Source organism: Arvicanthis niloticus, chromosome 5 (genome assembly GCF_011762505.2).
Source record: "Arvicanthis niloticus isolate mArvNil1 chromosome 5, mArvNil1.pat.X, whole genome shotgun sequence".
NCBI classification, from domain to species: domain Eukaryota; kingdom Metazoa; phylum Chordata; class Mammalia; order Rodentia; family Muridae; genus Arvicanthis; species Arvicanthis niloticus.
The window spans coordinates 19,640,822-19,655,125 of record NC_047662.1 but is presented as its reverse complement, the minus strand read 5'-3'; the positions used below and the strand labels follow the sequence as shown (position 1 = coordinate 19,655,125).

The 14,304-nt window shown below is 54.3% G+C and overlaps 1 protein-coding gene across 1 annotated transcript in view; it reads left to right on the top strand.

The window, feature by feature from the left end:
• Runx3 (RUNX family transcription factor 3) overlaps positions 1-14,304 on the top strand; it is a 59,380-nt gene that overhangs the window by 33,284 nt on the left and 11,792 nt on the right. The window contains exons 2-4 of the mRNA XM_034502885.2: positions 1,117-1,406; positions 3,615-3,771; positions 11,537-11,641. Of these exons, the coding sequence (XP_034358776.1) occupies positions 1,117-1,406; positions 3,615-3,771; positions 11,537-11,641 (552 nt within the window). The remainder of the gene's footprint in view (positions 1-1,116; positions 1,407-3,614; positions 3,772-11,536; positions 11,642-14,304) is intronic.

Below are 14,304 nucleotides of genomic sequence, written 5' to 3'. Positions count from 1 at the left end.
TATCCCACAGGGCACCTGACAGCGCTGTAGACTCAGCGCTCTAGGGCCAAGAAGACGATGGCTCGGCCCTAGGAGGGCCCCCTTTCGGGGAGAAAGCAGTCCGACTGAGCGCTAAGCCACACACAGCTTTCTTTCAGCCACTGACCCGCATCCACTTCCACTACACTGGACGGTGGCTGCATGCGTGTAGGGTGGGGGATGATTCCAAAAAGCAGACTGTTGTAGGCCCTGTTGTATTTTTTAAAGACTCATGAGTTGCCAAGACAGACAACAACTCCACGAGGCCTGCGTGATCCTGAAACTAGTTTTGAGTGGACAGGAACGGTGTGGTTGTCCCCACCCCACTGCTGGTCTCTGTGGCAACCCCCATTCTGTCTGCCTCGAAGGTTGACACAGAGGCCACAGAGGCGAGGGCCGAGGCCGCGCGGAGATGTGGAATCAATCCCTCGTGGGGTGGAAGCTCTAGGGTCAAAATCGTTGGTGGAGTGGAGAGAGTGAGGAACCCGTCTTGGGTGTCACCGCGGCGACCAGCTGAGGGTGCAGGTTCCGGGCTGCGGTGGTCAGAGTTGAAACAGCCAGGCTGCGACTCGAGGGAGGGGAACCGAGGCGCAGCCAGGAGGCTAGAAACCCATTTCTGCCCAGGTCGCTGCGGCGGCTCCTGACTCCGGAGGACCGCGGCTCCCGCGCGGCTCCCGGGACGCGGGTGTCTAGACCCTCCGGGGCGGAGCCTGGCCCCTGCTTGGCTCGCTCCGGCCCGAGCCACCCGGTCGTCCACGGCGAACCCCGAGCCTGGGGGGCTGCGATTGGCTGCGCCCCGCGTCGCTCGCACGGCCCCGCCCCGAGGCCCCGGGTACTAACCCCGCGCGGGCGGCCGCGGCGCTGCCACTTGATTCTCTAGGATCCGGGCTGGGGCCGCGGCCACCGAGTCCGTGGGGCGGCCGCGCGCGCGGGATGCGGGACTAACGGGCGCGCGGCCGACCGTCGGGGCGTCCCCCCCTCCCGGCGCCGCCCCTCCCCCCCCCCCCGCCGGGCCCCGAGCCGCCGCCTTCCCGCCTCCCGCTTCCCGCGGCTGCGGCCGCCCGCGCCCTGACGGCCGCGGCATGCGTATTCCCGTAGACCCGAGCACCAGCCGCCGCTTCACTCCCCCCTCCACGGCCTTCCCCTGCGGCGGCGGCGGCGGCGGCGGCGGCGGCGGCGGCGGCGGCAAGATGGGCGAGAACAGCGGCGCGCTGAGCGCGCAGGCGGCGGCGGGCCCCGGCGGCCGCACCCGGCCCGAAGTGCGCTCGATGGTGGACGTGCTGGCGGACCACGCGGGAGAGCTCGTGCGCACCGACAGCCCCAACTTCCTCTGCTCCGTGCTGCCCTCGCACTGGCGCTGCAACAAGACGCTGCCGGTTGCCTTCAAGGTGAGTGCAGGGACCCGAGCCGGGAGGACACACCGGGGAACCTGGGCGCCCCCATTTGCAGGAGCCCAGACCGGGGAGGGCTTGGGGAGCACCTCGCTGGTAGGACACGGAGCGGGGTGGGGGTGATGACACCCAGCTGGCAAGACACCGGTGTACCCGGGCTTCCCGAATGTAGGATCCCACTCCCGGAAGGACCCCCGCTGGACTCCAGGCGACCCGCAATAAGAGCCCAGACCCCAGAAAACATGGGAGTTACCGGGGTAGGAGGAAAGGGGATCACTCAACTAGCAGAACACAGGGGTGCCTGGTCACACACGCTGCAGGAGCCCAGGCCCGGCAGAACAGGAAAGGAACCTGGGTGTCCCCCGCTGCCTGAGCCCGGGTCCAGAGAGAGAGATGGTATACATCAGTGAGGGAAGGTACCAGGAGGGCGTCCAGGAGTACCGGGCGTGGGGAGTCCTCCCTCCGCTGCCACTCCAAGAGCCAGCACCCGGGACCCCGGGTTGGGAACGGTGCACCGCGGCCTCGCTGCCCGCAGGACACGGAGACTCGGGGCGCTCCTTCTCTGTAACACCGACAGCTTGGCTACATACCCCGCTCCACCTGGCCCTCGCAGGAGCCTGTAGGGTATGGCGGTATGGAAACCGGAGGACTGGGGCTTTCTAATTCTTGGGCACAGCCTAACCCGTAACTGGGATGAGGACCGCCGGAGCTGGGCGAGGACCCGGGAGGTGTGGGGTGCAGAGGGCGAGGAGGGCCTGGCCTACCCCGCGGCGCCGCGCCTCCTGCTCTGCTGCAGAAGCACTTCCTTCCCACACTCTGAACCCCGGCAGCTGAAATGCTGTGCAGAGCAACCGTAGGCCGGTCCTAAAGGGCGGCCTCCAGCATAAGTCTGCATCCCGAAAGATGGGCAGTCTTGGGGAGTGCCTCCAGCCTGGGAGCCCAGAGTCATTCCGAGGATTTTTTTTTTTTCAACTATACCAGGGATGGGCAACTGTTTCATTTTCTTTCTTTTTCTTTTCTCTCTCTCTCTCTCTTTTTTTGGTAAGGAGGGCAGCCAGATGAAACGAAAACGCCTTGGTTTTCCCCTAAACCTCTCGCAGCTGCCGTGAGAAAGGATAGAGTAGGAAGGACAGTGGCTGGGGAGGTAGTGATGCCGGAGGTTGGCTGCAAACGCCGGCTGCTGGCAGCTGAGACCTTCCTTGCTCCCATTAAGACTTCAAATTGGAAAGGGGGGGGAGAGGCTGGTGACTCTTTGAGGTCTCCCGGGTGACATCTTAAAATACCAGCGGGGGAAATCTCCCGGGGAGGAGGGGGAGGAGGGGAGAAGGGGAGGAGGGGGAGGCCGTGTGACTGTAATCGTCAGATCGGAGGTTTTACTGTCACTTGGAGCTTAAAAGGAATCTTTGAAATTAAAAGAAGACAGGATGTTGACAGGAAATCTGGCCTTTTTAATCAGACCCCAAACATTTTCTCCTTGAAATCTTTACCATCTGGATCCCCAGTCACTGCACACGGCAGCCACGTTTAAATGGCTGTGACTCTGTTTAAAATCTGGTTCAAAAGGCATCTGCCTCTTGATGCGCCTTGGGTGGGAGGGGGGAGATGACATTTAAGGGGCACCCCCACCCACCAATCCAACAGTTCCCAGCAGGTACAAGCTCAGTGATCCGAAACCACCCTGTCCTCTTGCCCAGGGTTTTCTGGATCAACTTGCAAAACAGCAGTTTGTTTTGCATTTTACATTTTCTCTGCTTAACGAATCCAGGCTCTGCTGAGGCCATTTAACTGGGCCTTGGTCACACTGCAGGGCCAAATTTTGTACCCCGAAGGACTAATGCCTTAACTGACTGCAAGGAGTAGCCCGGTTATTATGGTTGTCAGTTGTCGATTCTCTGGCTGAGAGCAGTGTAGTTTCCTTTACCGCCCCACCCTTACCTGTGACCTTGCTGATTGATACCTCTAGCTTAGACTTAATTTAATAAAAATGGTTGCTTTCCTCGGGCTCTCCTCAACCACTGGACTCAGGATTTGAGTATGGAGGCTAGAGAGTTCATCATTTGGGTTTGGTTGTATTGGGAACACCGGTAAGCCCCTTCCACCTCTGACTCGAGATTCCTCGGCTAGCCTGGGACCGAGGCGGGCAGCTGCGTGAACCCCTCCTTTTGGCCTTTTCTAAGCCTTCCTCTCTCCGGCTCCTTTCCTCAGGTGGTGGCACTGGGGGAAGTGCCTGACGGAACGGTGGTGACCGTGATGGCCGGCAATGATGAGAATTATTCCGCCGAGCTGCGCAACGCGTCCGCTGTCATGAAGAACCAAGTGGCCCGGTTCAACGACCTACGCTTTGTGGGCCGCAGTGGGCGAGGTGAGCAGGAGGGACTCTGGGATGGCAAAGGTGGGGATGGGAATTGAGGAAAACCTCTGGGTCTCAGCAAGAGCCCTGAAACAGATCCACAGGCCCGGTGCTGTTAGATAGCAAGTCTCCCAAGTCTCCCTCCTGTAGGCAGTACACAGACCGCCCTTTTCCGTGGATATGTCTGTGATCTCTTCCTAGTAAAGGAGAGTTTTCTCCCAGGTTCCAGGGTTTAGCAACTTTTGAAGCCTCCAGCGCTGGGCTTCTTTCCCCATTAGCATCCGTGATCTCACAGAAGATGCAGAGGGAGGCTCCTGTGTGCTTGGCTGATGCAGAGTGTAGATGTCTTTCAGTTGGGGCTGAGGCATCCCATCTACTCCGTCTGTAGTCTCCCCAGAGCTGGGGGCTTCTTCGGGTACTTTCAAAAAGAGAATTCTGAGTGCGGTAATGGAATTTGGAAAGAGAAGTTTGAAGGCTGCTCCATCTCCGCCCCAGGCTCACTATGACTGACCTGCGGGTCTGATCTACCCGGTAGTAAGAACGCAGGACCAGACGCCTCAGTGGCTGCCACCAGGGGCTGTTGAGTGGGAGGTTGCTGGGACCTGAAACCCATCATCACAGGCTGGAGGAGCCCTCCCTGTCCCCATGCCCCGGGGATAGGTGGATCTGCGGCTTTAAGACTAGCCTGCTGAGACGTGGTTGAGCCTTGAAGTGGCTGAGCCGTCACCTTCCCAAGCCCCGGGAGCCCTGGAGGGTTAGGAAGTGAGCCGGCTCCTGGCTGCTATGGCTGAAGCAAAATGGTCCTTTTCAACACCAATAAACAAGACCTTCTCAAGGTTGGAGTTCCCTGGGAGCTGCCAGCCTGCTCCTGCCCGGCATCTGGGCACCATTTTGTGCTCTGCAGCCGTTCAGTATATACATACAAATGTCAAACATATTTTGGACTTTTCGGCATTAATTAAAAGCAGGGCGTTATTTGCATGTAATAACTGTTTACTTGTTACTTTTTATGAAACTGAAATAGTTTACATTCTTTCTAACATTTCCTGTTCCTGTTGGCCCTCTTCCCCACGCACAGATTTCTTTCATACGTAGCCCTTAACTGGTTGCAGGTTGATGGGTGGAAAATGTTTGCTTTTATGAATTAAGCTTTCGTTGCTGCTCCTAATTAGTCTCCGAGCCCCCTTTGTCATCCCCAATCTCTGAGCCCTTTGCAACTTAATCGAAGGCCTGGCCCTGAGTGGAGAGTCACATCACACATCACGGGTGTAGGGTCCAGGTGATGCGGCGCGGGGGAGGGGTGGGGAGGGCACATTATAGCGTCAGTCCCTAGGGAAGTTGGTGGAAATTGAAGTGGGTTCCCTAAACCCCACAAGGCACCAGGCATTCAGAGCTCCCACCTCCCTCCACACCGATCCCTCTCCTGGGAGGTAGCAGAGAAAGAAGAGGGTGACGATCCTCTAACTTACTGTGGCCTCTCTGCTACTAAGAAGTATTTTTGCTTTATTTATTTTGAGGCAGTCTCACACACAGTGTAGTATAGGCTGGCCTGGAACTTGTTATGCAGTCAAGATTAACCCCAGATTTTCTGTACCGCCTCAGCCTTCCGAGTGCTTGGAGAGCGCAGGTGGGTGCTACTGCACCTAGCCCACAGATGGTCTCTTAGTAAATTGTACAGCCCAGATCCAAGAGCCCCTCAGAGAGAATATGTCTCTAAGGTATCACTGAAGTGCATGCTCTTGGATCTTTTAGTCCTGGAAGGGAGGAGGAAGCCGCCTGGCATCCGCATGTCCACAGAACTCTGGACAGAGCTCTTGGCTCCTGGTTTTCCAGTCTGAGCTAGGGGGGCTGACCTCGGCCTGAGTTCCAAGCCAACTAGGGACTTGCTGGATGGCGTTAGGAAACTGACTTAACCTCTCTGTGCCTCCATTTCCTTATCTGTGAGATGGGGGGGTGATAATCACACATTTTAATGAGATCTGGAGTGGATTGAAGACACTAGTATAAATGATGAGTTCTTAGCTACTGAGGTCCAGGTACACGGTAGAGATTTTGTACTTTACATGTTTGGCACTGGAAGAGCCTTTGAGGTATCTTTGAGCACTGATACTCACCCAGTCTCTGATTGCAGTGTGGTTTGGCCGGGGGTGGGGGAAACCCAGAAGGTGTGCTCTGTTAAGTGGGAGAGGTGGGGGTGCTGGTGTGGGGAGGGTGGGGAGGGTGGGAGGAGGTCCAGAGTGCGTGGTGCCACACCTCTGCCATGCCTATCTCAACAACTGGGAAATTCCTGCCTGAGAGCCTGCCTTTGACTGACATGGAGAACCAGGGCCACTTTAGGTCCTGCTAGAGAACCCAAGAATTTTGCCCCCCTTCCTTTTTAAATCCTGATTTCTGTCTGAATCCCAGAACACTTTCCAAAAAGGAAAGGCATGCATGAGCACCCCGCATGCACCAGCAGCCCGTACTCTCACCACTCTCACCGCGCTGCAGGTGTGAACGTGAAAGGTGTGAAAGGCGAAAGGAGCACTAGCCAGCCAGCACCTCGGCCAGCCTTGACACACACACACACACACACACACACACACACACACGCGCACGCGCATCTCACCTGCACCTCAGCTTCCTTCAGAGGCCGTGGTCACCTTCTACCAGCAATCCCTAGATCTCTGTCCTTTCATAGTAGCTCCAAAGAAAAGTCACTCGTTGCAGATGCGGATTTGAGTACTAAAGGACCCATCGCACTCTTCACAGAATCCCCTCAGTACAGAATGACAGGACTCAACGTGAGAATGTGACCTAGCATCAGCCTGTGCCAGGATTTGCTGGAGATGGGGAAATTCTTTACAGAGTAGCGAACAGGGTTTTTTGGGGGGAAGGGGTGGGTAAGGTGTTCTGTTTTGGCTTTTTTGCAGAGCTAGGTATCAAAGCCTGGCCCTGATTCATGCTGGATGAACAGGCTACCACTGAGCCACATCAGAATCCCCACAGATGGAAGCAAAGCGAGACGCCCATCCTCTGAAAAATTCAGTAGTTATTAGAAGAACCCACAATTTTGCTTTCGTTTAGGTAAAACTGAGTTAGGCTCCTGGCTTTGGAAGGGTTTTTTGTTTGTTTGTTTTTTTGTTTGCTTTTTTTTGTTTTGTTTTGTTTTGTTTTCTTTCTGTTCCTGGTGGTAGCTGTTTTTTTTTTTTTAAGTACATTTTTCCCACCTAGGAAAAATTAATTTTTTTGTGGTCCTATGCAGTGCTGGGCTTGTGTGTGCTTACACACACACACACACACACACACACACACACACACGCACACACATGCACGCACACTCAGTTGTTCACATGTGCTTGAACTCTAGTGAGCACACATCCACCCGAGGGCTGGTGCTCTCCTGACTCTTCACCATGGGCAAATCCCCAACTGGTCGTCTAGGAGACAAAGTAACCACTGGCCTAGGCACAGAGGAGACACGGAGCAGCCTGTCATTAACTGGCTAAGAAGCAGCAGAGGTGTGTGGGGAGTCTTTGAGTGAGAGATGTAGGTACAGGCTGACCGCACCAACTAGACAAGGGATAACCCCCCTTGCTGAAGCTGGGAGGGTACAGAGCTGAGTGGAGGCCCCAGGAGGCCGGGCAGCTCCCTGTGGGTGGGGCTTGTCAGTCATACTTCCTGACCCACTTGAGATGGCTGATTGGTCAGGGCTGCAGTGTACATGTGTTTCACACATCTGAACAGGACAGCCTTCCTACCCCATTCACACCTCCTGCCAGCTAGGCCAGCCCAAACAGTTCCTTGATTGCAACTCCTGGCCTTGTGGCCTGGTCCCATAGCATGGTTGCTATGCTCCTGCCAAGTCAGCTACCTCCTGCATCTTCCTCTCAGCTTTCTGCCCCAAAGGAAAGAGGCTCACACTGGGCACCACCAGGGGGAGGACTGGGAACTGGGTGCAGCTTGCTCTGCCCATCTTTCTCAAGGTCTCTTGCTCTCGGCCCTGACTCCCTTTCTACTCTGTGGGTGGTTGAGAAGGCAAGGAGCTATCGAGATGTGCTGGTGACCTCAGGAGTGGGCATGTGGTTTGTTCCCTGGAGCAGGATGAGAGGCAGGTGGCAGGTGTTTAGTTGTGTGTGTGATTCTGGGTCCTGCCTGGATACTGTGTGATCTGGGCAACCACAGCCCCTCTGTGAGCCTCAGTCTTTGCATCTGGAAAATTGGCACATTTAAAAGAGTTCAGTCTACACTGGGTGGCATCCTGGGGACTGGGAATAGGGTTGGGGGAGAGATAGGGTAACACTCTGGCCCCTGCTAGCTTAGCACCTAGGAGTGGGGTGGGGTGGGGGAGGGTGGGAAGAAAGTGAGCAAGCAGGCAGATTCTGAAGTGAACTTTATAAAGAAACTTTCCCGGGGCAGGAGGCACATGGAGCGGCAGAGCGGAACAGCTACGTTTAGCTACAGAGGAGAGGATCATGGTATATTGGTGTTCTGTGGAAGAGATTTTATAGTAACCCTAGCAGTGGTGCTGGAGATGACCGTTTCACTGACTTTAGGAGTGTTCAGAGCAATCTCTAAGAACTGTCATGTGATCTGGAGATGTCTGTGCAGCTTGTTGGTGACAAGGTCACAGGCACTGCTCATTATACTTCTGTGGCTTGTGGCTTGCACTCTGGCTTAAGAGAAGCTCTTCCAGTTAGAGGTTGGGGACAATACTATTGCAGATTTTCCTGTCCCAGATCCCTGGCCCGCTCTATGCTAAGAAAGGCCAACCACAGAGGCCAAATTGAAAATCTCCAGTCTGTTTGTTTGAGGGTTTGGGCCCTGGGGATGGAGCCTGGGGCCTAAAGCATTCTAGACAAACTTACCACTGAAGTCAACCCCCTGGCCTCTGAAATGTCACCTTTAAATAAAGTAGCTAGGGGAAATCCTCATTGAGAAGACGACTCTCCAGAACAGACTTAGCCCTCAGTCTGGAGCCCTGGCAGCTAAGGCTCCAGGTATCAGCCTAACCCCACCCCCACCCCCCTTCATTGTGGCCCCAGAAGCAATGAGGTCAGAGAGCCACTCCAACTTCCCCTTGGTGCCCCTTTGGTTGGGAGGAGGAGTCTAGGAGAGAAATGACCTCAAAATGAGAAGGCAGAGAAGAGTGTCCCCAAGGGGACTGGAAAGGAATCTAAGGCCACCTGCCCTGTGTCTCCCCAGACTGTCTGCAGTTCTCTTCCCAGAAATCAAGCAAATGGTCTCTGGGCCTGAATATGGGGCCAAGCTGGCTTTCCTAACTCAAACCTCCAAGGATAGATGCCTTAATATTTGTGTCCTGGGCTCTGCTGGTCACCTCAGGGACATTCTTCCAATGAGGGGTCTATTTCCCAGGGTACTCTGTACTCTCCCAGAAGTCCTTGAGTTTGGAGGCTCAGCTTGCCTGGCTGTCTTAGCCATGCCCAGGCATCTCCTGTTTCCGGGGCTAGAATTCTCCCTTGAGCAAAGAGAACAATACGATTTCCTGTGTCCTCTTGTACAGCAGGACTCTGAAAACTGGCCCTCCTTAGGGCACCATTAATATGACCTGTCTCCAGGAGCCTCCAGGGTATTCTTGGAGGCCACTCCAAAGGGGCACAAATGCCTGGGCCTGGACTGCCCAGGGGGAGTTCCCAAGCCTCTAACTCGGGTTGAAAGTCAATCTACAGAAGCAAAGCTGGACGAGGGGAAATCAGGCTTGGATATCTGTGGAGTCCCATCATGTCCCCGCCCCCACCCACCCAGGCTCATCTTAAATGATAATGGTGCTGGCCTGGACCTTGGGAAAACAGGTAGAGACATGAAGCCCTGGACACAGCCAGTGTACAGCAATAGAATGACTAAGATGGTAGAAAAATCAGGCTTGTCCTTTAACATACGTCCCTTCACCTGAGGCCTTGTGAGCTAGTCAGAGCCTTCATGGTAGAGAACCTTGAAAGTATGCCTTCTTCTGTTTCCTGCCTGGGGAGGCCTCTAGCGTAGATAGTAGAAACCACCAATGAGAAAGAGAATGAGAACGAGGGAGAGGGAGAAAGAGAGAGAGAGAGACAGAGAGAGAGAAAGGGAGAGAGAGAGAACAGAACAGAGAGGAAGGGCTGAAGTTAGAAATCAGACTGTGGTAGTCGCTACTCAGACAGGCCATAGCTGTGGACAAGCTTCAGATGCAGCAGTCGTCAAAGGTCCTCAAGCCCCAATGGGAAAGTCTCAAGAACAGGAGACAGTGGTGCGTACTGGATTCCGGTGATGAATAGTGACCAGAGACAGTTTCAGTCTCACTAATACAAGAAAGGCAAACAAAGTCAAGAGGAATTGAAGATCTTCCACTGTGATAGACAGAAGCCGGTGGCATTTGGGTGACGTGTGGCCTCGTATCACTCATGATGAGGTATGTGTCCCCAGAGAGTCAAGATCAGCCCCCACAAACGCATCCCCGGGCATCTGAGGTGACACACTCACTCAACACCCCTTGCAACTGGCCGGGAGGAAATCTACAGAGAAGAGATGTAGACAGAGATTTTGACACATGGAAGGTCATATTTTAAATGGTAAAGAGAAAAAAAACAAAAAAGTATTATTTTAAAAGATTTTTTCCCCTCTGAGGAATTTTGAATGGAGACATTGAAGCCAAACGTCTATCTAAGAATAGAACAGGGTTCTGAAAATAACGGTTGTGTCTACAGCTCCCAGGTCGGCCTTCTCACAGTGCGGGCTGCACACAACAGCAAGAACTTAACGTGATATAAGGGGGTGGACCAATCAAAGCTGAGGCTTCTGCCAGGGGAATACTTAGCAGCCAGTAAAAATTGAAGTTTATGGAGAACTTGTTATGCCAAAAAGGAAAGAAAACAAGACAGGGGGCTGGAGAGATAGCTCAGTAGTTAGAGCGCTGGTTCCTCTTGCAGGGGACCTGGATTTGATTTCTAACACACACACACACACACACACACACACACACACACACACACACACACACACACCCAGTGGCTCACAGTAATCTATAACTACAGTTCCAGGGGATCTGATGGCCTATTTTGGCCTTTGTCGGTGCCGGATCACACGCACGGTGCACATACATACATGCAGGCAAAATTCTCATATAAATAAATAAAAATAAATATGTAAACAAACAAACAAGATAGGTGCTAGTACTTGGGAGGCAGAGGCAGGTGGATCTCTGTGAGTTCAAGGCCAGCCTGGTTTATACACTGAGTTCCAAGACAGCCAGGGCTACACTGAGAGATCCTGTCTCAAAAACAAATAAGAAATGAAAAGCAGTGGATCTTATCGCCATAGCAACTGTATATTATCGCCATAGCAACTGTATAAAAACTGCTCCACGCAGAGAAGTGGAAGAGAAACTCCAATGATGGTGGCTGTCTAAGCCAGTGGGACTGTGGGAGAGATTTCTTCTTCTTTTTAAGTATGTTTTGTGTTCTCAATTTTTTTTTCTGTAAAGATCACTAATTACTCTCAGGGAAAAGCACATGCCCATCTGAGAGCTTTACCTCAAAACTATATGCATATGCCCTAAATAGAAAGAATATCACAAAAATATAGTCTCATAGAATGGAGGGCGGGGCCTGTATAGTGGAAGGACAGCTAAGGCCACACCTCCTGTGGCCTTGAATGTCAAGCCCAGCAGCTTGAATTACACTTCCCCTGCCTTCTCTCTGTGATTGCAAAGAACCAAAGTTCGGGGGTCCAGCGGCAGAACACAGGAGGGAGGCCGGGGGACTATGCATGTGCCTTTCATCCGACTCCTGTCTTGATTTCCCAGGGAAGAGTTTCACGCTTACAATCACCGTGTTCACCAACCCTACCCAAGTGGCCACCTACCACCGAGCCATCAAGGTCACTGTGGATGGACCCCGGGAACCCCGACGTAAGTACTACTGAGCCCTGGTCAGGGCAAAGGGTCCAGGGGAGAAGGGCACCAAGGGGCTGGACCTGTAGCTTTGTGTCTCCCTCCAAGCACTCAAAGGGTCTCAGTGCTAAACTTAAGCCTTCTGGGCTCAGCCCCAGGCTCTGAAGGGTCAGCAAGGAGACAAGATAGCCCAGCCTCTCTAGGGACAGCAGGAAAGAGGAAGGATGCCATGGCGGGCAGCATTCGGGATGGGATGGGGCTTAGTCCAGTTTTCTCTGCATCCCAGCTGCCTCTGCAGTGATGAAGGATGTAGAGGGACAGCTACCAAGGGTGCCATGAAGCCACGCCCCCTTCTGAAAGCCCTGGATCTTCAGAGTCCAGGCACACTGGCTACAGGATCCATGCAGATGGGAGCAGGGATGCAGTGAGTGTACCCTGAGCACCCACTACATTCGGCAACTTCCTGTCCATCAGTACCTGCAGCAGGGGGTGGGATGTGCACAGGTATTAAAGAAGCTTTTCATTGACAGAGTTTCCCTGTTTGAGGGAGATGATGGCCCAGTGCTTGTAGGGACCTTGATCTGTACCAGTAGGGATATGCTCCAGCCTCAGGCTTCCAGAGCTTGGGATGGGAGGGCAGGGCCTGGGACCTCTGCTTGGTGCCCAGGGAGCTGAAAGGAGTGTGGTTCACAAGGGCCACATCAGTGAGAGCCATTCCAGCCCAGGAGTCAGGCTTTACCCCTCACCTAATGATCTTGGGAGGGGCCCAGAGATGGACAATGAACTTCGGGAAGCCACTTTGCCTCAGGGTCACCTTCTCCCATACCCATGAACTGTAGGTCTTGGGCAGATCACTTTCAGCCTCATATTTCTTATCTGAAAAAAAAAAAGGGTTTGCACAAGCAGCTGCCTAGGCCACTGCTGTGCAGAGGTAACGGATACATCTGTACAAGGCACCTTACTGAGGTGACTGGTGGGCAGTAGCATCAGCCAGGGCCTCAGCGACCATATGGCCAGGAGACAGGCACTGAGTGCCTTCTCTGTGAAGGGGGTTGACCTGATCTGATCTTGGCCCACAGTGGGTCTGGGGGGTGTGCAAGATAGAAGTTCCAAGAGGCCAGGCAATGCCTGAGGGTCCCAAGAGAATCCCGGGTACACCTGTTAGCCTTGTGCTTCCTGAGGCCTGTGGGTGAGGATGTGGGTCAGCCTGCTCAGGGATCACCCAGTGAGTCCTCTGCCTACCTTCTCTTGGTTCCCCAACCCATCATATGTTTGAGGGGTCTGGGAAGGGGACAAAACAGGAAGAGGTACCTGGGGTCAGAGGGTGGGATTGCTGTGTGGCCTAAGACACTTAGTGTCTCTCTCTAGGCCTTCTTACTAGCTCATTTTGGGAACAGAACAGAGGAGAGGGGCTATCCTCCTGGTTATTCCAGGTTATCCCATCCTTGGGGCATGCTAAGTTCTGTCCATGGCCTACCTGGCCCAGAAATCAGGTCTCTAGTTCCTATTCTCTAGACCCGACATGCTTAGTGTTCCTCTTTGCTGGACTCAGTTTCCCCATATAAAGAGGGAAGACCCCCCCCCCACTGAGGCAGCGACAGCACTGAGTAACCCTATATGCAGTCTCATAAGGTGTTTCCATGGACTGACCGTCAGCAACATCCTGCACCCTGGGGACGTAGTGCCTCTGCCTGAGGTTGCCTTAGCACCTCCAGGCTCTAGTGGCTCTCCAGGGGTACAAGCTGAGGGTGTGGGTCCGGGACTTAGGGGGATCATAAGACTCCTGACTTATCATTATCCTACAGGAAGTGTCACACCCCTCAGAGACCTGGCCAGCCTCCTGGCTCTCAGGTTTCTGCATTTCCCCTTACTCCACTTGCCAACCCCTGTGAGGTCAGCGCCTCTGTGGGTGGGTAGGGCTGGTCCAGAGTCTGGGAGCGGCAGTCCTGCATCCCTGAGGCCCAGCTGCGGCTTCTGTGGCCAGGTCGGTCCCCTCTAGTGCCCTGCAGAGCGTGCCCAGCCTGCAGCCGGGTAGTCAGCTGGGGCTGAGGCTGGCTCAGTGGCTTCCTGCCTGTGTGGCCTCCATCACAGTGATGGAATCCTCCCAGTCACTAGGGACTGGTTCAAATGCAGGACGCTGAGCTGGATCCAGAACTGGGATGGGAGGTGGGGCAGGAGCTGGTCACGCTGGCAGTGGCCACAGCTGGGGAACAACTAACCCCAGCCTCCAGACGCAGCAGGTGCTGCTACCAAAAGTGTGGGAGCCAGCCTCCATGCCCTTCTGGAGGCTGAGGGTACATCCTGGAAGCTTCTCTTCCTCTAAATGCACACAAAGCAATTCCCACCAATAGTTTTCCAGGCAGGGGCCATACCTCCAGCACAACCTGACACCTGCTGGGTCCCACCCTCCCGGGCCTCACATTCCACAGGAGAAAGGACACAGGTTTTACAGTGTCCGTGGCCCTGCCAAATCCCTGCCTCTCTTAGACCCTCTTCCCCACTCCAGCTGCTGGCTTCTGCCAGGGACATTCCTGCCTCAGGGCCTTTACACAGCCACTCCCAGGCCAGAGTTATGCTTCTGTGCTGGTCTGCATGTTCCATCACACCAGCGCTCTCTTTAGCTTGTCTGCCATTTGCACCTGGCCCCAAGGATGTCCACAGGAGCCTTTAGTTCATATTCC